The 27,168-nt window shown below is 35.9% G+C and overlaps 3 protein-coding genes across 3 annotated transcripts; 2 read left to right on the plus strand and 1 right to left on the minus strand.

The window, feature by feature from the left end:
* Positions 1–5,518: 5,518 nt before the first annotated feature.
* On the plus strand, positions 5,519–7,737 carry LOC106640154 (putative serine hydrolase). The gene is made up of 3 exons (XM_023390213.2): positions 5,519–5,649; positions 5,981–6,131; positions 6,204–7,737. The coding sequence occupies exons 1-3, from the start codon at positions 5,578–5,580 to the stop codon at positions 7,043–7,045; spliced, it is 1,065 nt and encodes a 354-aa protein (XP_023245981.2). The 5' UTR covers positions 5,519–5,577; the 3' UTR covers positions 7,046–7,737.
* An 866-nt stretch (positions 7,738–8,603) lies between these two features.
* Pfrx (6-phosphofructo-2-kinase/fructose-2,6-biphosphatase) lies at positions 8,604–17,947 on the plus strand. Its single transcript, XM_014354103.2, has 6 exons — positions 8,604–9,344; positions 12,639–13,066; positions 13,967–14,440; positions 14,528–14,762; positions 14,853–14,980; positions 16,821–17,947. The coding sequence occupies exons 1-6, from the start codon at positions 9,233–9,235 to the stop codon at positions 16,875–16,877; spliced, it is 1,434 nt and encodes a 477-aa protein (XP_014209589.1). The 5' UTR covers positions 8,604–9,232; the 3' UTR covers positions 16,878–17,947.
* Positions 17,930–21,649, minus strand: LOC106640162 (putative RNA-binding protein 19). Its single transcript, XM_014354102.3, has 13 exons — positions 21,530–21,649; positions 21,251–21,455; positions 20,978–21,168; positions 20,437–20,902; positions 19,963–20,361; positions 19,741–19,880; positions 19,544–19,666; positions 18,995–19,480; positions 18,735–18,937; positions 18,540–18,656; positions 18,361–18,466; positions 18,165–18,288; positions 17,930–18,083 (listed from the first exon to the last, which is right to left on the minus strand). The coding sequence occupies exons 1-13, from the start codon at positions 21,563–21,565 to the stop codon at positions 18,016–18,018; spliced, it is 2,664 nt and encodes an 887-aa protein (XP_014209588.2). The 5' UTR covers positions 21,566–21,649; the 3' UTR covers positions 17,930–18,015.
* Positions 21,650–27,168: the final 5,519 nt, after the last annotated feature.

The following is a 27,168-nucleotide window of genomic DNA, read 5'->3' on the forward strand; positions in this document are numbered from 1 at the left end:
TCCCAATCCTGCAGCAAATGGTACACTCCTCCATAGACAAATCATTATTTCCTATCTTTTGGACTAGGTTGCGGCTGGTACGTAGTATTGACCAAATTGTACTTTTTACATTACAATATAAAACTTGTAATTAAGAAAATAAAAACTTAAAAATACGATGGATCTCGACGAATTATGACATTTCTCAACTTCTGTAAAAGTTGCCGCAGTTATTTTTTCATACACACTTTAACTGGGCTTAGCCTATGTTTATCATTACACAGGATGATTATACACATTACATAAATTATTTACATTACACATCACAACATTACGTCGACTTTTCGATATCCCAGCAATGAGCAATCTCACATCTAGTTAGAGCAATGATGCGTAATTATAGCATCAGCAAAATAACCGGATGACACTTTGTAACATTGCAATAGAAGCGATTTCCAACCTTTCGAACATTTAAACTAATGCTCCCCATTTATCGAGAACCGAGATATGGGGCAATGGAAAAAATAGTACATTACGCCACTAGAGCGCAAAGTGTCACATTGCGCCCGCGGGCGAACTTTGCGCCCTAGGGCCCAAAGTAGTCGAAGGGCGCAAAGTTCGCCCAAGGGTGCAAAGGCTTGCGCTCGAGTAGCGTATATTATTTTTCTCCTTAAGGGTGCAAAGTGAGGTTATCAACTCTACATGTATAATAAAAAAATCAATTAAAGTTTATAAACCTCAAATTAGTATGCAAGCATTGCCATATATATGCTAACTCCAGTAGGTATATGTTGTAAGGCTGCGTACAGACGCAACGCCAATACTTTTTACAATCCATTTGAATGCGCGAGTGCGAGAGAGAGAGGGCGAAGAGATGACGGATCGTTTATAATATCTCTATGGTCTGAACGCAACCTAGGCTGCCGATATTGCTGCTTTGCGTTGTGTCCATTGCCAAAAACCTGCTTTTTTAGAGTCTATAGTATAACATTTACGATCTGCCTGGTCTTCAGTCTCGACGGTAACAGAGTTACTAATATTCGATATTGAGTTGATATATGTGCATACATTTTTTTTCAAATATAAGTGTGCTGACTTCAAAGATGGTAGCATTAAATTGCTTTTAACTAAGGGGAATAAAGGTATGTTTCGTGAGACAGGTTGTGCGGGGTCCAGGGGCGGCAGCCCCTGGTGGGAGTCCATGGGGAGAAGCCCCCGGTTGGGGGGGTACGGGGGGAGACGCCCCCCCGACTACAAAACATAAATTGTTCGTTCTTAAAAAAAAAAAAATCCATTTTTATTCTCCAAAAATTGTATATAAATATGATTTCATTCAAATTTGATAATTTAATTTTAAAAACTCATTATAGAATTAAAATTATTCAAAATTATACTATTTCACATTATTATGTAACTTTGAAAAACTGATACTTATATGTTTTGCACACTATTTTCATGTACAGTGTGGGAAATTTGATTTTTGGCACTTCAAATAATGTGAAAAAAGCCCATTTTATGCACACTAGTACAGAAAAAGTATGAATTTTGGTGTACAAAGAATTGTGATTACTTTGCGCCCAGCGGGCAGAAAAGTTCCACTTTGGGCCCATGACCATGCACGAAAAGTACTTTGGGCCCTCACTTTACGCCTGATAGGGAGAAAAATTTTTTTTGCTTGTTAACCAAACCAAACTACAGTTAACATAAAGATTACACCTAAGGTATATCACACAATTTTTGCCAGCCGAAACGTACCGGCTGATTTAAAACACGGAGTTATTTAAAAAAAAATAATTGGGTTATTTAAAAAATTTTTAGAACGAAGTTCTTTATGTCGCGTTACTCGGGGGGCTGGAATTTTAAAACCGACAGATTTTTTTTTTTTTGTAACGAAAGTGGTTTCACCTGAAGTCTCTTCCTCTTCAAGTTTCCCCCCTTACCCCGTCCCCCTCACCTACTGTTCCCTAGTACTGTATTTATGCACGACGTTCTCACGAAGTTCAACCATCGTGAGTAGTAAACTATTTTTTTTTTTATTCGTTTTTCAAGTTTTTGTTTTAGTAAACAACATAAATGCAGTACTAACGTTTACAGAGCTTCGTTCTTCCTGTGGGTCTGGCGACCCCCTTGTTACCTGAGAAATTGTGTCTATACTCATCTCGTGTTTAAAGAACTTCGTTCTTACCGTGGGTCCCATGACCCATTAATACCCCCTGGTTTGTTGTTTTAATTTCCTTTATAATTTTTTTTTTTTTTTTTTTTTTTTTTTTTTTTTTAAATAATTCCGTGTTTTAAATCAGCCCGTATGTTTCGATTGGTAAAAATTTTGTAATACACGTTAGGTGTAACCTTTCTGTTAACTGTAATTTGGTTCGGTTAACAAGCAAAAAAAAATAATTTTTTTTCATCGCCCTATATCTCGGCTTTCGATAAATGAGGAGCATTAGTTTAAATGGACGAAAGGTTGGAAATCGCTTTTACTGTAATGTTACAAAGTGTCATCCGGTTATTTTGCTTAGGGTGCCTGTACATGGGCGTCTTAATGTCTCAAGACTGTAAGCCACACCTATGGCGGGTGATTCATTCAAACTGATGTTAACTGAATACCGATATAAGTTGTTTTAAACAAGGAAATAGACACTTTATTCATCATAAAACTATGTAACCTGATTACATTATAACGTTAGAACGTTTTTTAAGGCATTAATTGAAAAGTTTCTACAATTCATGTTAATACAATAATTTTGTCAACATAACCTCTCTTTTGAACGACTCAGCGTTAACAAAATTTTTTTTAGTTTTGGTGGCTAAATATCTTTCCAATATCATAATGCAATCACGTAACATAGTTTTGTTATGAACAGGATGCCTATTATCTTGTTTAAAACAAATTATATCAATATTCAGTTAACGTCAGTTTGAATTAAATCACCCGCCATAGGTTTGGCTTACAGTCTTAAGACATTAAGACGCCCATGTACAGGCACCCTTATGCTATAATTACGCATCATTGCTCTAACTAGTACTAGTAACTAGTCCCCCCGGCCAGCGGTGCGGCGCGCGCGTCTCGGTGGCATAGACACATGAGAAACATAGACTATAGACTGCTCGTTCTTATTGTATAGCGCTGAAGCAGTAGGAGACACAACATATAATATCTAACGTGGGTATTGAAGCCCGAGCGAACGAACGAACGAAGCGAACGATAGAGGTTATAAGTGTATATGTACATATGATTCTAACCTTTTGTTCGTTCTTTCACTCGGGCAATACCCACGTTAGATGTTGGAGCTATTCACATAGACATTTTTTGCTTATTTCATTGTGAACGTTCATATTGAAAAGGGGGTTCCACTGTTCCGCTAAACTCAAAGTGAGTGAGCAGACTGAACAGACCTATACCTCTTCTTCCATCAGGCAACAAAAGATTCGTTCACCTTACAATCCAGGGACGGTCGGGGACGGTGTGAGCGAGTCGGAGACGAAAGTGAACAAGTGCTCTTCTCCGATCGTCCACGATCGTCCCATAGAGATATTATAGATAGAGTAGGCAAGCCACCGATTCTTCTGTAAGTGGAAGCGTTAACACGATAAAAAGAGATGCATTATCGAGCTACCTTTCTATCTCTCTCTGTGGTCTCTACTGATTGTCTATGCCAACATATACGTAAAACGTCTGTAGACAATCAGCAGCGAGCACAGAGAGAGATAGAAAGGTAGCTCGATGTTGCATCTCTTTTTAACGTGTTAACGCTTCCACTTACAGGCTTGCCTACTCTATCTATAATATCTCTATGGATCGTCCCTGACCGTACGCGATGCGCAGTTGTACACGTTAGGTTAGATTAATGCTGTATGTAAACAATAGTTTGTAAATAAAGAAGTGCAAATACAAACAAGTTTGTTTACTTTTTGCATTAATCTAACCTAACGTGTACAACTGCGCATCGCGTACGGTCAGGGACGATCAGGGACGATCGGAGAAGAGCACTTGTTCACTTTCGTCTCCGACTCGCTCACACCGTCCCCGACCGTCCCTGGATTGTAAGGTGAACGAATCTAAAGCCTTATGCTTATGGTCGCAACTATGTTGACTAGACTAGCAGAGAACACAGTATAGGTCTGTTCAGTCTGTTCACTCAATTTGAGTTTAGCGGAACAGTGGAACCCCCTTTTCAATATGAACATTCACAATGAAATAAGCAAAAAATGTCTATGTGAATAGCTCCGTTGTGTCTCCTACTGGGTCCGTACCATATAACTATTTTTCTGCTTCAGGGTCCGTACCATATAACTATTTTTCTGTACATCGGCCTACGTTATAACATGGGCCTGTGAAGCAAAAAAAAGTTATATGGTACGGCCCCAGCGCCGTAGATAAGAAAACGAGCAGTCTATGTTTCTTATATGTCTATACTCAGTGGGCAGCGGGTCAAAGCGGGAAAAATTTAAAAACGATAAGTTTTCTTTGATTCTGTTGGGTTTCTATAAATACTTTTTTTTTTTTTTTTATATTATAGTGCTTTACGTCCGGCTCCTATAAAGGGCACTACTGAGGGCACTTAGCACTTGGTGGAAGGAAGGGAAGAGGGATGAGGGAGGCCTCCCGTTACTGGGAGGGGGGTAGAGATAAATTAGGCAATTATGCTGCGAGGAGGTCGCCTAAACCCTTCTCGAGGAGCATTGCGTGGTGAAAAAGCACATGTGAAAATCACAGAGGTACTTGCCCGACAATGTTGCACTAGCCGGGAATTGAACCACGGTCTCCCGCGTGCCAATCCACGACCTAGCCGACTGAGCCACCGCGCGCTCTCTATAAATACTTATAATATTATTCATACTTTAGCGCATTTGTCATAAATAAAATCTTGATACAATTTCTACATAAAAAAAGTGAGCTTATATACTTACGTACAACACAAGAGCCAACCAAACTAAAAATAGTTTACTCCATTGCGTAGGCGTGCAATATTATTTTCATTGACATATATACATGAGAGTAATAAAGCAGAAGTGAAATTTTTTGTCATCTATCTAATTAATTAAGTTGCTTTTTATTATTCTATATATTTAATAGTGTATTTAATGTTCATGAAAAAATATCGCTTCTACAATTAATAAACAACGCCTCATTACGTTTGAACGATCATTTCATATCACTTATACCTATAATTAAAAAAATAGTATAACTTATTACATTATTTAGCGAAAAAACTATGACCAACCAGCTAATCACCACTAAGTATTGTATCTTTTATGTCAGAGCTTGGAACTTCATACATATATATCGCAGATCCATGACTAAGCACTATATGTTAAGTAAGTGGGTATATATATATATATATATATCTTTTATCTCTAAATAAATGAATGGTTTGTTCGATCATCCTCATTTAGATATCTGCACATCTACAGTCTACAGGTAGTAAAATATGAGTAAAGTCAGTTACGCAAATACGCATGTAGATTGTAGAATGTAGATACATCTCACACATGCACAGCACACATGTGTATAATAGTAAAATCTAGGTCTCGGTCTCACAATCCGACGGATTTTTACGTCATCTTTTATCTTCTCTTCAGCTAGTTCAGCTCTGAATGAAGGCGTGCGCGCTCACTTACTTATCAAGGGTGTTCGAGTACGCGCCGTCCTTTGACTATTACTACGAGGTTCGTACACACTTAGGTATTTTCTTTCTCCTTGAAAGTTAAGTAGGTAATTACTTGATATGTTGTACGCCGTTGTATTTATTTGTTGATACTCACCAAGTAAAAAAAAGTCAAATATGAAACTATCTAATAATAATACATAATGTGTGGTGATAAATGGCTCTAGACTAAAAAAAAAATAAACAGTGAAATTAAAAAAAGATAACTATTAGAATGACAATACTGATAACAGTAGTGATAATATAGTGTGTTATTAACTTATCGCAAAAAAATAATAAATACATTATATTGTGCGCTCAGAACACAGATTCGTAAAAATATTTTGATTCAGATCAAGATGCTTGCAAGACAGATGCGCTATTTGAATAAAAAAGCTTCAAACTTCTTTTTTGTCGCACCAAGGCGCTTTCAACAAAATACTGCTACCACCACAGATCAATTTACCCCAGTTTCTATTGATGTTCCTTGGGGTAAAATAGAAGGTGAGAGATTTACTTAATTTAATTTGTTCTTTTTTTCAAAAATTATAGAAAGAATTTTTTTTTTCCAAATAGGGAAATTATGGGGATCTAGTGATAAGCAACCTATACTGGCTGTGCATGGTTTTATGGATAATGCAGGTTCATTTGACGACATTGCCCCATTATTAACGAAAAATTCTTCTATCCTTGCAATTGATCTGCCTGGCCATGGACTGTCCAGCTGGTTACCACGTGGCATTCCTTATAATCAAGACATGTATGCCATGGCACTAAGAATGGTTGTAAAATACTTTGACTGGAACAAAGTTAAATTAATGGGTCATTCGCTAGGAGGAATAATGTGTTACAATTATACTGGAATATTCCCAGATGAAACTCAATTTGTTGTGAGTTTAGATTCACTTGCTTTTATGACTGACAAGATAGTGAATCACTCTAGAAGAAGAGCCAGAGCAATCGACAGGTATATAGAGTTACAAAATAAATTAACAGACAATCCTAGCTATCCAGAAGACGTTATTATAGATAAATGGTTGACAGGAACAGTATTTCAATCCTTGAATGTGCCTACAGTTAAAACTCTTATGATCAGAGGAACTAAGAGAAAAGAAGATGGTACCTTTTACTTCACACGTGATACTTGCTTGAGAGCTGTAGGTTTTAATTCATGCTACACACTGGAAAACCTTAAGGAACTGACACAACTTATTTCCTGTCCTTATTTGGTTATAAAAGCTACGGATACACCTCATCATGATGAATTTAGATACTGGGGACATATATTTGATGTTTTGAGTAAATCAAGCAAAGATTGTCGAGTATTAAGTGTTAAAGGATCACATCATGTACACATGATGGAACCAGAAACGGTTGCCAAACACATCATTCCTTTTTTACAAAAGCATGATGTGTAAGAATAGTTAATTTTCAAACGAATGCAACGTACTAGGTCAATTTAATTTATTTTAGTATATATATGTGGGTGATTCTGCCGTAACTTGCTCAGATCGACTTGAAAATTTTTTTTTTTAAAGTTGGATAAAAAAAAATTTTTTTCATAGTATTTTTATTGTACACAACATCAGTAACAAATATCTAAAGCGATACAACTACAAAATTAACTAGTCAAAAGTTATACGAAATTTTATAAAAGTCAGTTTTCATCGATTTTTGAATAATTATATCTCTTTCTAACACATGTGTAGCTAAGCTCCTTCAACAGTTAGAGTGTTACTGGGCTTAAATGAAAGCTAGGATCAAGACCTATTGATTAAAAAAAAAATTTTGTTCGGTTTTGTGCTTTCATTCGAAAGTTACAGCTGTTTCAATTAGAGCGTAAATATCGCTAATAATGTGATTTTGGGTGAAATTCAGTATTTTTCATAAAATCACTATAACTTTTCATTCGGGGCATAAAATTCAAAGATTTTTGTTTTAATCATTAGGATTATATTTTTGCTTTCATTTAAGCCCAGATAAAGCCACCTAATGGAGTAATGCGGTGAATATTGAGTTGATCAATATGTTTTAAAGATTGACTTATTTATTTTTGATTTGTAAATTAGATAGGCACAATTTATTTTTCTACTTGCTGAGCTATGTTGACGGTCGACTCAATTTGAAAAATTGATAGACATTCAGTTTAAGTTTGTTGACGATGAATAATAATATTTAATTAACATTTTACTGCCTTTATTTATTGATCAATGAATGACATCCAAAATAGAGGGCAGGCAAACGCTTGTGCACACTTTTTTAGAACCTTTTGCAAAGTTCAAGTCCTACAAATCACAAACTCACGTGCAGTTTGAAAGTAAACACATAGGTATTAATGCCTCATGTAGTCTTATTTTTACATTCCGACGTATACCCTGTAGTTAATCACATTAACATTTTTCTCATTTCTACATACTTTTTTATGCTAGCTCTTATTGGGCGAATCTAATCACCTGACGTAGCATGACGACAAACTACGTATCAATAACTCTCTCAGGAAACCTTGAAACAACTAGTTTTTTTAATAGCTTTTTTAAACTGATTAATTGATGTGTACACAGGTACAAACACAACAAAGATGAGAAGAAGTCCATAGACATTTATAACCATCAGTTGATTCTATATTTGCTGATTTTATTTTTCACATCAGGTAGATTCAAAATTATTAGGCTGTAAACAGCACGTATTGCGTTGCATAGATTGGCTCATCCATTTATAGAGCAAGCGTTTATACAATTTCGATGATGAGTAAGAAAGAGAAAGATTATGATGATAGTTTTTTCTACAAACGGCGAAAATCTGAAATTTGAAAATCTGCCGCTCGTTCCTTCCTTCCACTATCTTTGTACTAGTCCAATCGGTTAATCGGATGTGATAAGACTCATCCCCTCCCCACGTTGCGCGCGTGTATGCAACGCGGGAGAGAGAGAGAGCGCCCCATATGCCTCATTGCCTCGTCAATTTGGATCCACACTATCCACAGTTCAGTCAGGTTCAGTTTAGTCGGACCTGCGGGTTTTTGTGGTGCGTTCCAAAATACACCCCGAACTTTAGAGTAAATAATATACACATTATTCTGTCTTTTTGGCCTTTTAGGTTATTAGAAACATTCGTATCTTCACGATACAGAAAATCGCCTCGATTTAGTTAATATTTTACTTACATAGGTACCGGAAAGGACGTCATCAGTTTTGTTTTCGAATAAACACACTGTCAAGTTGTGTGTACCTACATATATTCCTAAAAATCAATCGGCGAATCGCGTGCGATTCAAGTGCTTCTATTTCGCTTCCTATATAGCTCCGAAAACTCAGCTGTTCGAACTATTTGTTTTCGTTCCCGATATACGATCAGTGCCTGATTCTGCAATCGCGTAATTATACAAGAAGCTCGTATCAAACGGCGTATGCGTATATATATGTGCAGCATCGGTAACACACTTGCACGTAATTTTCACCAGCAGCATCATCTAGGAATCGTTAGGAGAAGAAGGACAAGGTCGTGAAAGTAGTGAACAACAAGAACTGGATTCCGTGCTGTCCAAGCGAAGGGCGAGGATTGCCGTCCCGTCACCGTCGTCAGCTGCACTGACATCCACCGTTGCGATGGGCAGCAAGGGAGAGGACTCGATGTCCGAGTGCGAGCCCTGCAACAGGGACACCCACTACACGCCACCTAGTTCCGACACCATACAGACGAAACCCTTTCCCATCAGAGGTAAGTACTTATACTCGGTGACATTATTTTGTGTGTATCACGTTTGTAGGTATAATTCAAATTTTAAGGTTAGAAAAAATTTGTCGTGGTTCGGAAATATCCATATATACGCGCACGTCTGCAGTAGATTTTCTCAATTTCTTGGCGGTTGAATTTCCGGAAGTTCTTGGGTATTAAATTTGTTGTGTGCACATTAATTTTGGCGCGTGTCGAGAGAGTAATAAGCGACAATTTTATAAATAGGTCCAACACAACAATCCGAGCGTATACGTGCAGCTCCAAAAATCCTTAGGTTTTAGTTATTTAATTGCGCTTTGTTTCTTTTTTCGTCAAATAGTACCTACGCAAGTGCATGAAATGTAAACATCGTTGCTATAGCTGAAATATCTGCACATTTTTTTCTCTAGCAAAAAATTTTACATTTCACATGGAATGTGTTCACGAAAAAAAAAAACTAGCATACCTCGCCAATATCAAAAGAACAATGCAACGAACAATAAAAATAATTCCGTTCGCTATTGAACTCTTTCCAAAAACAAAATTTCTTGCACAATCTTATTTTTGCCAGAAGTGCCTAAGTAGTGTTCACGTGTTCAGTTGTTTACACCACTACTTTTACACACCTGAAAGTTCGTTCCTGCTCAAAGTATTTACCTATACGTATCTATTAATTAAACGATGTTTTTTTTTACGATAAGAAAATTAGTCACCAGCCATCAAGTTTATCAGTAAGACTTGGATGACAAAAAACTGATTTTTCCCCCGGTAAAAAGTAAAAATCTTATGTGCATTATTGTCATTTTAAAAACTATAAAGACGCCATCATATTAGAAAAACGTTCCGATTGGGGGGGGGGGGGTGTATAGATTCTCCTTTAAAGTAACTGAAAAAATATAAATCCGTACAAATGTATCAGCTCGACAGAAATTCAATACTTTTTGCAACGATTCCATTCCACCAAACTTGGCACAATGTGGACTGATAAAGAAACAAAGTATAAAAACTTTGTTGCAACTCCAAGTTTTTGCACCGTCTCCCGCTGCATATAATACTTAATATTCGCACGCGCGCTTATCTCGGGATGTCCGAGGCCGTACACTATAGTAGTATCACATGGATCATGTCGCAGAGGCGATTCGGCGCGACAAACAACAGTTTTAGTCAAACAGTTCGAATGGAAAAAAAATAACCCATGTGTGCCAATTAACAAGTCCGTTTCAATAAAAAGTAACACGTATACCTGTTTGAGGCAGATTTTGTTTCCTACGATTCTCCGAGGGAGTTGGGAGGGGGAGAGGGATTATTTAAATGGAAGTAAAGTGGTTACATCGCAAGAATAAAAACATTGAAACCCACATCGTTCGATGCGTTGTTGTGGCCTTGGTCGAAACGACGATGATAAACGTGCGAGTCGTGTCGTCTTGGTCTGGAAACGGTTTTGAAATTCAATATCTACGATTGGCCTATCTATCTTCTCTGCGCGCTTATTCATACATATACGCGTGCGGTGTAAACCGACGCACTACTTATCCAAAAGTTGGGATCAAAATCTGATTGGTATGTTGGAAACAATTACCGAATGCACTCTCTCATTCGTTTTATTTACTTATCAAGCAACGAGAAATTGAATGTACGTATGTATAGGTTTCAACCCAAAACGTACTCCTAAATCGCGAGTAATGCAACGTGAAGCCAAAATGCAAAAAATTTTGCAAGCATTACATTTTCGTACTTGTATATACCTACCACCACGAACGGGAAATCCGCCGAGAGTTTTTGTAATTGCGCGCACCGCTCTAGCACATGTACCGATAATTACGTAACGGTGATGATGCACTTGCAATACTTCTCTCCCCCGAGGATGTTTACAAAGTGCCTTTTTTTCACAATATATATATTTTCGAAGCCTTTTTAGGCTACGTCCAAAGACGTACAGCGATGAAATGTGCCATGCACTGGCTTTGAACGTAATATACCTGAGATAAGATCGAGAGCGAGTGTCACGTTTTTTTTTGTTTTTCTAGACGTTTTAGGTACAACGTATTTTAATAGAGAAAACCCGCACGAGAGTTTGGACGCTCAACGCGTGTTTTTATCTCTACTCAAAAACGAGAAAAAAAAAAAAAGAAAAGAGTAAGCTCGCGTAGAGAGGAGCTCTGGCCCTCGTGCATCGATTCCCAGATATGATTTTTTTACTTTTCAATGCTGCGCGTAAACAACAACTAAGTATTTGAATGCTCGCGATTCGCGTTGCCCTCGCCAAGTCAATTGTAATTGCAAATATACGCGCCGCCGTGCTTGTATGGTTTTGCGAATACCCATCCGGGAAGAATTTTTGTTTTAGCCTCTGCTACAGTTGTTCATATACGATGTCAGATTATCTTTGTTATGTATACATTATGCTCAACGCTATGTGTACAAAATTGTGCATGTATATATGGAGTTTATCGTAAACATTGTAAAATATCGCGTAATATAACAGACACACATCAGTTGTCCCGGAAAACGTGTCGTTTTAGCGACGATAGATAGCGTACACAAAGTTGAGTGTAATCCAAAAGCCGCAACCCGATTATTGCCGGCTAAGGTTACGTAAGTCCCGCTACGGAGATAATGAAGATATCGATTTCCGGTTTTCGAGCATCGTTTTTTTTTTTTTTTTTTTTTTTGTACAAGCGAAGAAAACTAGTTTGCCCGCCAAGTGACAATTTTTTCTTTTCTTTCTCAACCTATACGTTATTATGATAACGTACAGGTCACGCAGGGCCAAACAGCTTTTTTCTCATCATGTAACAATTACATCAATAACTTTGGCCAAAAACCGCGTGAGCGCCGCCGCGGCTCTTCTTACTACATCCTATGCTAGTCGAAACACGCTTAAACAGCTATCAATAAGGATATATATACCTGTGCACTGCAACTGGTATTTGCATGAGTAAAAAATGCGTTTGCTAATGTGATGCGTTACTGTAGCCGCGCGCCGCTGAACTTGCAAAATTTCTTACATTACACGCGTCTTTCAGTATACCTTACATGGTAGCAAAAGTAGTGTTATTTATTTTACGACTACCCTATCATATGAAGCTGAAACTAGCAGAGAAATTTCAGCAGTTAGGGTGTCCTTAAAACTAAGCAGATGAGAGGTACCTTTGTAATTTAGCAAAATAAAGGGGGTACCCATTTTGGTATGAAGGGTATAGAATGTATTGTTCGAATCATACTCGATACGAATAAAGAAAGCAGTAAGTATTAGGTGTACACGAGCTGATGGGCAATTATCGTTTGACTTGACAGGCGAACGGGCCAACTTCGTGAACAAGCCGCACGTGATAGCGATGGTTGGGCTGCCGGCGCGGGGCAAGACGTACATATCGAAGAAGCTCTGCCGGTACCTCAACTGGATCGGCATAAGCACGAAGGTGTACAATCTCGGGGAGTACAGGAGACACGCGACCACGGCTTACCAGTGCCACGATTTTTTTCGGCCCGACAACATCAAGGCCATGGCCATACGCACCCAGTGCGCCATGGACGCGCTCAACGACGTCTGCCAGTGGCTCGAGTCCGGGGACGGCGAGGTGGCCGTCTTCGACGCTACCAACTCGACGGTCGAGCGCCGCCAGCTCATACGGGACATCGTCGTCAAGAAGATGGGCTTCAAGCTCTTCTTCGTCGAGTCGGTCTGCAACGACCCGGAGATTGTCGAGCAAAACATCATGGAGGTCCGTTTTTTTTTCTTTTCTTTTTTTTTTTTTTTTTTTCTATTTTATACACCCATGTATATTATATGCAGTGGTAATGCTCATTGCCGTTGTTTGAGTTGGTATGAAATAAAAAGAGAACAACGCTTGTGTGCGCTCTCGCGCGACAAATTGCGTCACGACGATTGTCGCTCATGGATGACTTAGGACTGCCCGTTCTCTCTCTCTCTCTCGCGGTTTCTGCATATAAGTACTCTATATACGTGATACGATTCGATTGTTTCTTCTTCTGTTTTTCATTCAACATCGAGCCGAGATTCTAAAATGAGACTGTTTCTTTTTTCTCTCTCCTTACATTTTGCGTGCATTTTTAAAAATTGTTTTTTCAAAGTTAACGTTGTATTTATCGCACGCCAGTTGTGTACCCACAGTGTTTTACGCTAACGGTAAACGCAGGAATCCAATAAGCGCTTTGAGCTTGATGTCTCCGCACAAAAGGGCGACCGGGTCCCTGATTTTAGAAACCGGGATGCTTGGCCTCCCCCCAGCCGGTCGAGCAATTGAAATATATATATTTGGGAAGAAGTAACTTTGGACTTGATTTTACAGAGTTTCAAGTAAATTTTTCTACAATTGCAGATTATTATTTAAGTATTTAAGTACACGTACTTTCATTATTCGATTCGACTCTGATGAATAGTTCTTGAACAATTGATAATGATAATCGGGGTGAATCGAAATAAACAGTTGGTAAATGAAGAATGTTGTCTAGAGTGAATCTGTAACGTCTCAGTTTTTTTTCCTTATAATCCGGGACATTTTGGGTACAACAACCGGGACAAATCGTCTAAAACTGATCGCCCCGTGTGTCTCCACGAATGTTCTCTTCGACTGAATTTTACTCAACCAATGCTGTAACAGGTGAAAGTGAGTAGTCCCGACTACGCAAACATGAACAAGGAGGCGGTACTGGCGGACTTTATGCTGCGCATCGAGCACTACCAGGAAAAGTACCAGCCCCTGGACGAGGAGTACGAGAGCGACCTGTCGTTCATGAAGATCTACAACACGGGCGAGAAGGTGCTGGTTCACAAGCACGAGGGCCACATACAGTCGCGCATCGTCTACTACCTGATGAACATACACATTGTGCCGCGCACCATTTACCTGACGAGGCACGGGGAGAGCTTGATGAACCTCGACAGCCGAATAGGCGGTGACTCGGACCTCAGCGAGCGCGGCCGGGAGTACGCCAAGGCGCTCGGAGATTACATAGCCGAGCAGGAGATTCAAGGTCTCAGGGTATGGACGAGCTGGCTCAAACGGACCATACAGACGGCCGCGCACGTCGTCGCGCCCCAGGAGAGGTGGAAGGCCCTCAACGAGATCGACGCTGTCAGTTTGGCTTTTTGATTTGTTTATTTTTTTTTTTCCTTTCCTCTCCCATGGTCACAACTCTTCATGTTTCAATTTCCATGACAGGGAATATGCGAGGAGATGACGTACGAGGAGATCGCGAGCAAGTACCCGAGCGATTTCGCCGCGAGGGACCAAAACAAATTTTCTTACCGCTATCCGCGAGGAGAGAGCTACGAAGACTTGGTCGCGCGTCTCGAGCCCGTCATCATGGAACTCGAGCGCCAGGGCAACGTTCTCGTCGTCAGCCATCAGGCCGTGCTGCGCTGCCTGCTTGCTTACTTCCTTGATAAAAACGCCGGTGCGTTAACACTTTTAACTGATTGATTTACAGAAAAATATCTTTTAAGAACGTAGTTGTTGATGAATGCACTTTTTTTTTGTCTTTCAGATGAACTGCCGTACTTGCAGGTACCTCTGCACACCATAATAAAATTAACGCCCGTGGCGTATGGCTGCAAAGTGGAGAACATACGCTTGCCGATAGATGCAGTGGATACACACCGACCGAAACCAAAGGTAGAAGCTTAGATCTTATGTGTAGAATGAAAAAAAAAAAAAAAAAAAAATAAGAGGCCACAAGACGAACAAACAAAAGCTGGACGAGTGCACGTCGTAGCCTTATTCCATCTTCTGACGATGTGAAGAGAAAAATATTGTAGTTGGATGCTATAGCTAGTTGTCACTGCACGTGCACTTTATTATTGTTATTACTGTTATTGTTATTTCCTCCCCTCTTTTTTGAAAAATTTTTATCCCATACACCACCATTATTTCGACATCATTCTTCCTTAGCTTTTGCTTTCTCAAATGAAAAAGCCGCCCATTGTTATTTGTACCAAAATCAAAAATTGTTTTTCTTATTGTTTATGCTTGTTTTCATTTTGTATGTAAAAAAAGCTTGTCTTCGTGTGTAAATATCAAATTATTATTACGAGAAATCGATTTATTACATTTTTACATATTTACAGAATGATAAAGTTTTCTAGATTTTATATTCTTTTTTCATAGAATCAATTAATTAATGGAGTAGTGTTCATACAAAGTTTAATTTTTGTAGAAATAATATTTTTCAATGTAAAAAGAATATTACGAACAAAGACATAACTAACTTTTTGAATAAATTTAAATTTTGCAAAAAAAAATTCATCAAACAAATTTACAACAGTTGATTTTTCAGTTCATTCAAGTTTTATTACATTTAGGAAACACATGTTTCATTGAATGCTTGTATTATTTTTGTTGTCTTCATTGATAAGTAGAAAGATTCGTAATCTCTTATAGGCATGTCATAGATACAATTTTTATTACAACTCACATTCTACCCACGCAATAAAAGAAACCATTCATCATTTTACTCTTAGTAAACGTCGTGCTTTTATATTTTAAAACATTTGTTACAATATGCAATTAGTTGAAATTACAAAGAATTATTCGAGAAAGCATATGTTTTTAATCACAGCGCATTTCCAATTTTCTTGCCACATTTTATGCACCTTGTATGCAGTACAAATAAAAAATGGATGCAAGTAAAATACTGCAATTGTGTAAACACGTACTTTGCTATTGACTAAATTCCAGTTATAAAACCATCCGAGCACTATTAGAGTGAAATAAACTGTTATCATTATTTTAGACGATTACTATGCAAAACTATGTATACACAACAGGAAAAACCTATTCAAAATAAAATCCGACCAAACGGATAAGTCATCTTCATCCATTCTAAGCATTTCAACTCTTACCTCTCTACTATTTTTCTAACGTTAACTGAATGTTTTATCTTTTCATTGTACTTATTTGTGTTAACTGATTAACAAAAATGTCAATTCAATAAATTCGATATATTTTTTTGCATGTCTTGAGTATAACGAGGCAATGCTAAAGCTTTTATTATAATGTCGAAAAATTTAACCAAGTGTTTGTCCATCATTTTTACTACTTTCAATACATGTTACCTTTATCATTAACTCTTGTTGTATTTACATTTAATTCAATGTTAATCACGTGAATTGTTATGCTTTTTGAACAAGATAAGTATATGTTTATTTGTATGGAGTTGGATCACTAATGCTGCATTACCATAAAAATGTTGTTTAATGAATCATCGGACCAGCTAATTTAACAGTTACTGGAAAAAATCCAATTACTTTTATTTATTGCGATGATTTTTTGTAAGTTTAGAGCAAGCGGGCTTGCAGATGTATTCTAGAAATATAGTTACTGCTAAAATAATATTACGTACACTCTTGCTGAATGCAATTGGACATGTCTAGAAGAAGACTGATAAGTAAAGGCCACGAATCGAAGAATCGGACCAAGCACGTAATGCTTTGTTTTTTTTCGAAATTTTTTTCAGATACCAGGCTACCTTGAGGAGCGCTTCCGAAGAAAAGGCAAGAATCTTCGAACGTGATAACGTGGATCTGACTGCGTTCAAGAATTTCCTCGGAAACACATTAAATAGCTGTCCTTCAAGTGACAAAACATAGACGCACTATTGACAGAAGAAACGGAAGACGATAAAAAAGAGCATTTTGTCCAGGCAGCTGGCTGTCGTTCGACAAATTTGCAAAGGAATCAAAATCGAGGTTTAAGAAGGAAAAAAAAAAAAAAAAATTAACAGATTTGGGAAAAAAATGTCAAAGTGTTTTTTTCGAAAATTCAGACAATATCGATGCGACATATTGTGCTGCATCAAATAATTATTTTTCGCGATTTTTCAATATTTGACTGAATTTTTACTTTTCAGTTATAAACCAGCATGACGAGTGAAACCAACCTGACAGACTGTTTCACTTTGCGTGAGTTTTTATATCTTATAAAATATCACACATTCACGGGGAAAAAAGATTATTGGCTATATTGAAGCAGACGCGTATTTCATATTCATATTAAAATAGAAAAAAATGTTTGAAACAGAGCTTAAATTATTAGACAACTTTGAAAGTTGTGTATAAAGATATGTACATAGGAGTATTTTTTGTCCACTGTATACTAGAAAAATATGTGCGATGCTGTGATTATAGAAAGAATGACTTATACGTCGACGTAACTTGTCAACCAGAACATCGCGATGTTAGCTCTAAACATACCTAAAATTAGGATGAGATATTGAATGATTCTTTTCACAGATGAGAATCAGATTTAAATAGCCAAGTCTGATTCGTCATCTAGTGAAAAATTCAAGGTGATTAACTCTAATTTACTAAGAGGTCATCTAGTATAGTGCGAATTTAGTGATTATTTTACTATGCCAAATGTTGTTTCGTAAATGATACAAGAATTTTAATGTTTCATACGTTGACTTTCTCTACAATGCAAATCCATGCAAGGTATAAAAAATGAAAGTGAATTCTATACAAAATAACGTTCTTTTGTTAATACGCCTTCTATCCATCATGATATTGTAACTAAAAATGTCCGTGTATTTTCTGGTTAATGAGAAATGCATCTCGAATATTAAAATATTAATAAAAATTTTATTTCCTATATACATTAACTTGTTTTTAATTCAACAACTTAGTTTTTTTTTTTATATAATTAGAAACGAATTAGTTTTCATCCTCTAGGCCTGGTGCTTCCGGATCAAAGGTTCCTTTTTTACTTCTCTTAGATGGTTCTGAAATCAGTAAAACTTTTATTGATATCTGCGTTTTCATAGAATATAAAAGTAGGGGACAAAATTAGTAATTTACTCTACCTTGGTGGAAGTGTTTTGCAGTACGTTTTCTAAGATCTTCGACGGCTTCCTCAGTTTGAGCCCATTCCAAATTTAATCTGCGACCGTATAAATGAGTGCTCAAACACAACGATTCGAAGGCCCTCTGCAAGAAAATAAGATATTGGGTGGTAAACAATATGTATTATAGTTCAATTGGAGTGCATTCCGTGCTTACCTTTGCTTCTTTTTTCGTATAGAATTCAACAAAACAGAATCCACGATGTTTCTCGTCGCCAACCATTTTTTTCGGTAATCTTACACTTTTTACTTCGCCAAACACCCTATACAATTAATCCAGATTACTGTAGAACTTACATAACAAATATAAAAATTCCAAACTTCTTTGATACTCACTTGAACAAGTCTTTAATTTCATCGGCATTTGCTTGGAAAGGCACATTTCTCACAAGAATTTTTGTTCCTGTCTGTTTAGTGCTCTTGCTTTTTTTTTTTACTACTTTTATGTCAGTCCTGAAAGTTATCAAAAATTATAAGTGATCCGAAAAAAAAATGAAATTTTCAATACAGCAACCAGCAGATGGAACTTACTGAAGTGTTCTTTCGGAACGTTTCAACTCGAGAGTTTTACCATCCAACAATGATGATTGTAATTCTTTCATGGCCTTCTCCAAGCTAGACTTCAGTTTGTACCTCACGAATCCATAGCCCATCGACAACTTGTTGTTGGGGTTGTTTGGATCTTTTTTCTTGGAGACAGTGGAATAGTGCAACCGACCACATTTTTCGAAATGCTAAAAAATGAAAAATGTTAGAGTTTAAATTCAACAAGAGACTAACAAAAGATTTACTTTTTTCAACTGCTCTTCTGTTGTACTGAAATTCAAATTTTTAACAAAAAGTGTAGTATCGGGCTCGGGCTCTTCATCGTCTTCCTCATCGCTTTCATCTTCCTTAGTTTCTGTTTTATCATCTTTAGTTGATTCAACGTCTTTCGTGTTATTTTCTTGAGTCGTATTTTGCGGTGTTTTCGTATTTTCTGTTTTTTCACTACTAGTCGAGGTAGAAACGGCAGGAGGTGAGGATGAAAAACTGTCGGCTGGTGCCCATTCCAAGTACAGAGGCAAAGACTTGAATTTCGAATATGCCAGCTTATTAAACGCTTTTCTAGCTTCAAACGGTTCAATAAACTCCACAAGAGCTGTGATTCCGGTAGGAGGCAAGACAACTCGACCTAATACACCAAATTTTTCAAACATTTCTCGTATTTCTTGCACTGACGTTCCAGCTGCTAAATTCTTTACAAGTATCACAGCTTTCGATCGAACTTTTGGAGCCTAAAAATATTTTGAGTCAAGCAATGAAAGATAACCATATATAATAATTAGTGCGATATTTACTTGGTTAAAGGCATTCAAATGAACCCCATTTGTCTCTAAGAACTTTTTTGTTTCCAACACGAAATGTGTTTCTCCTTGAGCTAATAGAACAGCCAAACTGGTTCCTTTGTTGTCTTCAAAAAGCTGCATCATGTAAAATTTAAATAGTATTAACGAGTTGCTTTAAATAATCATTAAAAAAAAAATTATGTAAATACTTTTTCTTTTGTGATATTATATTTTTTGGCTATTGAATCTGCAACAGCATTTTGATCCAAAAATAAGGCGTTCCAATTATGCGAATGCCCAGCTGTAGCTTTTAATTTTAACTCTTTTTTATCTTTGAAACTGAGACCACCTAAGCAGTAAGTACATACAATTTTAATTTCTATTTTTGTTTTATGAGGGAGTAGTTTCTCACATTATTAATAAAAGCATACCATCAGAAAGTTTGTCTTCTAAAGTATCTGTCGATTTTGCTGGAAGAAGGTGAAGATATCTACCATTTTGAATTGAACCATCGAGCTCTTCAAAAGCTTTGACTGCGTGTTCCGGCATTAGAAAAGTCACAGTTCCAAATCCCTTGGATTTCCTCGTGAACATATCAATTGGAACACTCACTTCAGTTACAGGACCATATTTTTCAAAGATTGCCTTGATAGCATCCTCGGTTGTGGTATAACATAAATTTCTCAAAAAAATTTTTCCAGACTCGGCTATGGATTCTGTATTTTTAAGATCGTCTTCTTGGCGTTTCCATCTGGATTTGTTGCAATCTTGCTCTTTTTCTCCAGATTGTTCTTTTTCAACGTATTTACTTACAAATACACGTTTTCCGTCTGAAAATAAATTTAGTTTATGTCTTCCACCCAAATTTTCAGATTAATACAGTTGATGTTATTTGATAGATTTACCATAAAAAGTTTTATCTTTAGCAAGGGCTTGCTTCATTTGTTTCTCAGTTTTGAACCCAACATAAGCTATACCCCTGATTTTAGGTGGTATTCTGATAGACTTTGGTTTTACTCCATGAAACAGTTGTTTTACATCTTTTTTTTTGTGATTGCATCCAAGCCCATGAACTTTAACGGTAAAGAATTTTTGGGGGCCCTTCTTTTTCGACTCTTCAACTTTTTTAACTTCAATACCTTGCGATTTTGCTTTCAATGATTCAAAATACTCCTTATCCGAAATAGCTTTCTTAGCTATTTTTTCATCTTCAGCATCATCAGAATCATCTTTACCACTTCCTTTACCAGAATCATCACTATTTTTGTCATCATCTCCATTCAGAACAAGCAAGTCATCGTTGCTCCATATTTTTGTATCACCTTTAATGTGACTTTTTATAAACTCATTAAATAGCGGGTCATCTTTGTGCTAAAATAAAATTATAACGATATTCAATAATCATGATTTCTCACATGCTGCAAAATTAGTACAAATACCACTCACTTTGTTTATGATTTCTTTCACCTTGCTTTTCTCATCCTTCTTTTTTTTCTTTTTTTTATCATCTTCTTTCTCCACTGCATCATTTTTCTTTGACTTTTTCTTACTTATATCTTCTTCTGCAGCTATCTTGTCATGATTCACTTTACTGTCAAGAGCATACTTGCTCCATGACTTAGGCTTCGAGGGATCACCTGTAGATAAATAAGTAGATATGATAACCACAAATGTATTTTTATTCAATGTTAAGTTACATTAAATGCTTTTGATACTTACCCAATCCAGCACAGAGTTCAACAACAATTTTTGAGTTTTTAAAATAACTATTGTTGAAGTACGTCAGCGCGTTGGAAGCTTCTTCTTTTGTTTTGTACCCAACAAAGCCGAATCTTCGAAATTTCCCATCTTCAGTAAATTTCAGTTGCACATCTGTAATAACTCCCTTTTCACCAAACGAGTCTTTAATCTCGTCTTCGGTAACCTGGAATATTGCATTTTAAATAGCTTAAACTTATTAATTATAACATTTTCAACGGATTCTAACTGGAAACTCACATTCTTAGGCAAATTTTTCACTATCAAACGAGACATATTCCAATAATACGAGTGTCAACAACGATTATACATTGACAAACAACACCTGACAACGTGACAACACACAGAGGCTACCCTTGCCCTTGTATAGACTTTTCAGACCTGATCTGACCACGTGTTTGGAAACTAAATACACCAACAATCTGCAATGCGGCTTACCTACATATGGTATGTACATAAGGTATATAGCCATCAGATCTCGAGTCGACAGTGTCGACAGTCTCTCAGCTGTCACTCATATTCAAGTAAGGAAGTAAGTACCTTAATAAGTATTCAACACACGAAGCTCACAGACGTGAGATTTCAAGGCAGTTTAATTGGTTGATTAAGATTGTGTACATGTTGGTCCTAAAACTCCTGAATATGGCAGAGCCAATCAGAAGGAGGTCCTGCATCCTCCACACTGCACCTAGCTGACCATCTGTTGGCATGTACAGGCTCTCCAAAGTCCGATTATCGACAACGAATGGACACTGCAGCATTGTAAATGCTGACTTGATAGTATAACTGAATCTCCGACCGCGTGGCGGCATGATTCGCTCCCGCATGTGGCGAAAAAAGTGTCTGGTTAGTATATATAGACCAAATTGACAAAAGTCGTTCAGAGATGTGTACACACTGGCTCATGACGTATGTCTACGGCCACCCACGAAGACGGATTCGGCTTCAATAGTTTGCTACGTAGTAGTGGCTCACCGATCCGCACCTATACAGGTATAAGCGAGGTAAGTAGGACGTGGATGACTACTTGCTGGTGTGTACATGTTTTTTGTTTTTATTTTTACATTCCTGTTAAAAATCAGTGTCCTGCTTTATTATTTGCGTTTTTCTAAAGCAAATTCCTCTATTTTTTTCATTTCAAGAATAAAAATTTTGAGAAATCAAGAAAAACATAATCATTTTACATACCTATTGTAATCTGTGCATTTATTATAAAATATATAATCGTAATTGTTTAATATGCCTTTAATTTCAATCAGCTGAGATATTTAATTAAGTATTAGAACTTTATATTTTTTAATCATTTTTTAATAATTTCTCAAAGTAAAATAACATAAATACACTAATTAAAAAAAAAAAAATGTATATGTATGATAGAACAATTTTGTTTGAAAAAAAGGAGCTTATATCGTTATGCAGCATAAAATTTTAAACTTCATCTATTTTTAATTAAACCATAACATTGTAAAATATTAACACATATCATACACTAACATCAAATCATATGGTTGCTGTCACTTTTTTATTTATTTATTTTTTTCTTTTAGAACGTGTAACTTATTCCACAATGTAAATTTTCACATTAATTTTAACGGATATCCATTATTTAGTTTTGCGTCTTGACATAAAAATAAGCGTAATATCATCGCATGATAATTATATTTTAATAAGTAAGTACATACACACATTAGACTCTTGACCATCACATGTAGCGGTTATTATTCGATATTTTATATATCTTACTAAATATAATAACGCGTTTTTAACGCGAAAGCGACGATCACCGAGAAAAAAATTGGAATGAAATAAACAGACACTCCATACTAGACAAGCTCTCAGTGGCTTAGTGATAGGGCACTTGCTATCTACCTGGAGGGCTCGGGTTCGAGACCCCGCTCCTAATAGCTCCTAGGCAGCTGGTGTAATGCTTACCGTGCTATGCTGATAGTTAAAGAACAACGGTGCCTGATCGGGCCGAGGTGTAATGCATACCGTGCCGTCGGAACAGTAAGAATCAACGGTGCTTCGAGGGGGGAAGGTAGGCGACCCTTTCGTAGTAAAAATCCTCTCGGAAATTATTATTATTATAAAAAGCATGAATTGTGGCGATTCGGAGTTTTATAGCCATTCAATAACAACAATCATTCAAAAAATATATAATACTAGACATGTTACTGAGCTCTGATCGCGGTTTTCAATATCTTGTAAAAGTAAGCATTTTTTCGATAATCTGACAACTGCGTTTGCGCTTAACCATTATTTTATAAAAAATGATCGAAAAACAAAGTATAAGGCGTAGTGGACCTAGTGGTGGTGTAGGGTAGGGGCATCGGAACTACATCAAAAGGAAGAGAGGAGAGAGTTACTTTATCCTCTTTAATTATTGTATTATTATACACAACACAAATACCGACTAACAGTGGCGGTTGTTTTAAAACCAACTATTCGAACAGCTTAATACATTTCGAATTTGGCTGACACTATGGGCGAGAAAATAGAATCGGTTCGATCAGTCGTATATGTAACTAGTTTAGATAAAAATAATGATAAAAGTTGTTCTAACTGTAACTCAACCTTTCAAAATTAAACCACTGGCATTTTTATCGAAATTTTTTAATTATTAAACACTAAAAAAAAAGTTTATTTAACATTATTAAACACTAAAAAAAAAGTTTATTTAACAATGTCGAGAAAAGCATGGAAACGAAACAAGATTATCGACAAACGATCATTTTAAATTATTAACAGATCAAAAATCTCTTGCCAAAATAATACAAAAATCGTAACTTGTCTAAAATCCTTCTTCATTAGAAAATTAACGAACGCTCACGACCAAAGTAAATTTTTAATTTTCGATTGTAATATGAAACTTGTGCATATGCGATGATCATACATTTCGATAGCAGATAAATTTTACATCATACTTAGTTGTTTTTGAAGTCCAACTCATCCGGATACATACGTGTGGGGACGTAGATAATGTATGTACGTAGATACACGTGACACGGCATCACCTGACCTGAACCCCAAGGTTTACAGTAGGTCATGGACCAGCGGTTTGTTTTGGAGTTCCGGAGCACCCGAGTGGAAACTTTAAGCCCAGCCAGATCACATAGCCCAACATGAGCAACCGAGCCTGGCCACACGTGTAATTTTTTTTGGCGCATAGTTTGTACGGCCTGACTTTCGCTTGCACTGTTATTGTGAGATCGTTTATTCAAAAAAGTTGGTACAACGAATTGTCGATAGTTATCTGTACTATGCAAAATAAAGTTGAAAAAAATAATCATGATTTTGCTTTATTAACTCCGAACAACAATTTTTTGTGACTTTTCATGCGGAAATAATTTTGTTTAATAAAATGGTAATAATTATTTTTTTTAAATTAGTAGGAAATATAGAAAAATAATAACAGTTCTTTATGTCCAGATATAAGACAAGTAATAAGACTTATTATTCACAATTGTCTGTCACAAGTTGTTATTAAAATTTGTACATACTTATTATTAGTTTTTTTTTTGTTCACGAGATGAAACGGTACAACCGTACCCATAGAGATTGTTACTTTTATTATTTTTTTCTATCTGATATAAAATATAAAACAATAAATACAATCTATTATTAACAATTATTAATAGCTATTAGTTTTTAAAAAATGTTAAAAGTCAAGTGTTAAATGGTGATCATTAATCATAAAAGTTATTTCTAGTTATTTTTTTCGATGTTTCTATAATGACATTCATAACGAAAAAAAAATTTTTTTAAATAATAACTAATAATAATACCTAATGAACTTTATTATAGTCTTAAAGCTAGACTTTATGAAATATTACTATTAGTTTTTTTTTTTTTTTTCATTACTTAATCGCAAAAAAAATTTCAGCTTGGGTTGGAATTAGGTTTTTGTTAAAAAAAACTAATTTAAGCTTAACGATTGTATCATATGTACATGAGGAATTTTCCTTCCATTTTTCACTTTTTAGGGTACCCAAAACTGCCAAATTCAAATTTCAAGCTACAACTCTTGAATAACTTTATTTTATTAGTAGTAAGCTAGATCGTTAAAAAAAATTCCAAGAACACGCAAATCAGGTCTTTGCACATTTTTTTCTGCTTTTAATGTAAAATAATATCAATTTTCGTTAAAACAATAGACATATTTTCGGCTCTCGGATTAAGTCACGTGAAAATGTCCGTACAAAAAATAGGCGATACGTCTTGCCCACAATTTTTAAAATCGCTCTTTTCAATGGTGCAGTTTACATTTTGCTAATATTCCGTTTGTTACCATATTTTTATGCCAATATAAATTAAAAACACCAATTTTCCTATTTTTCCTAATTTTCGGCATTTCTCGAATACGTAATATTATTTTCCAATTGTTAAGTAAGTAAAAAGGATCTTTAAAATAAATTTTGATTGGTTGAGGATTATTTGGAATTATTTCAAGTAAAACTTGTGAAAACAATTTTTTTATACAAATCATAGCAAAAACTGAATTTCTACGAAAATTATACGCAAATTTCATTAAACGAAAAAGTATGTTAAGACATAAAAGTTTTTCAATTTATTTTTAAAAATTATGTTATTAAGACATACAACAATATTATCATTCATTTACAGTGCATTTATAAGCTAGTGAAGTTATATTTTCAATATCCTAATTATTTACTTCAAGTACATTTATTCAATTTTAATTTATTAATGAAAATTATTTCTATAAAACGAGTGAAACTTGTTTACTTTTCAAAACACTACTTTATTATGGAATCCAAAACGCATGCAAAACTTTTATTTCTTAACATATTTTTTCATACACCCAAGTTTAGCTATAATGAAAATAGATACCCATAAATGCAAGGATAAATCAAAAAACTTATCAATAAAATTATCGTATGATATGGGTAATTTATATGGGATAAAAAGAAAATCCAAGTTTATGTATGTAAAAAATACGAAATGTTATTTTATTTTACCATAAAATCAAGTAAATGATTCTCGTTAAATGACATTTGTGGTTACAAATGTTAACGACGTAAATGATTTATCCAATATGTATGTACAAATACTATGTAGAAATTAATTATACACTATTTAGAAGTTTTGTTGACTATGATACAATCTGCTTATAAACTTAATCACACTTAAAGATTTTAATGCTAGGATACAAGTTATTTTTTTTTTTTATATAAACGCTGTACATAAACGCTCTAAATATTAACAATGAACTTAAAATTAAAATCACATGAAAAAGCTAGTTTACTTTAACACACTCGTCACTCAATAAAGCTTAATCAAAATTGTCTGACTACATCCCTCGGTCAAAGAAGCAGGTACAAAAGCAAAGAAAATCCACAAAAACAAGTCGATTATCTTTTATGGTTTTTTATATTCAATGTCTTCCTTGGCGTGAGAGTTTGTTCGTTCGACTATAGGCACTCACTGGTAACTATATTCAACATGTTAGTACTTGGATGGGTGACCGTTCAAGTCTTGCCGTTTCGCCTCTGCTGTTCTCTTCATGGGTTGGTTGACTATTTCTCTGTCCCTTTGACACCGTGAGTGGAAGGTTTGCCAAATTTCTGCCCCGTTGTGTTAGACACCAGATCAGAAATGAGACAGATACACCACGCTGTTACGGAACAGGTTTTTTCTACGGGAGATTTCCCGGGATTTGCCTGATCCACATGACAATTGTTATGGGCGAATGTCAAGCAGTTGTTAGGGTTCTCCTTACTTCCAATCCCATCCCAATTCCTTCCAAATCTCAAATGCTAAGTGCCCTAAGTAGTACCTCTACAAGAGAGCTGGACGTAAAGCACTAATATATATATATATATATATAAAACTATATTCAACAGCCCCATTATTGAATAAAA

The sequence above is a fragment of the Copidosoma floridanum genome, unplaced genomic scaffold, assembly GCF_036245765.1.
Source record: "Copidosoma floridanum isolate Cflo_tuat_1 unplaced genomic scaffold, Cflo_Japanese_pri ptg000030l, whole genome shotgun sequence".
NCBI lineage: Eukaryota > Metazoa > Arthropoda > Insecta > Hymenoptera > Encyrtidae > Copidosoma > Copidosoma floridanum.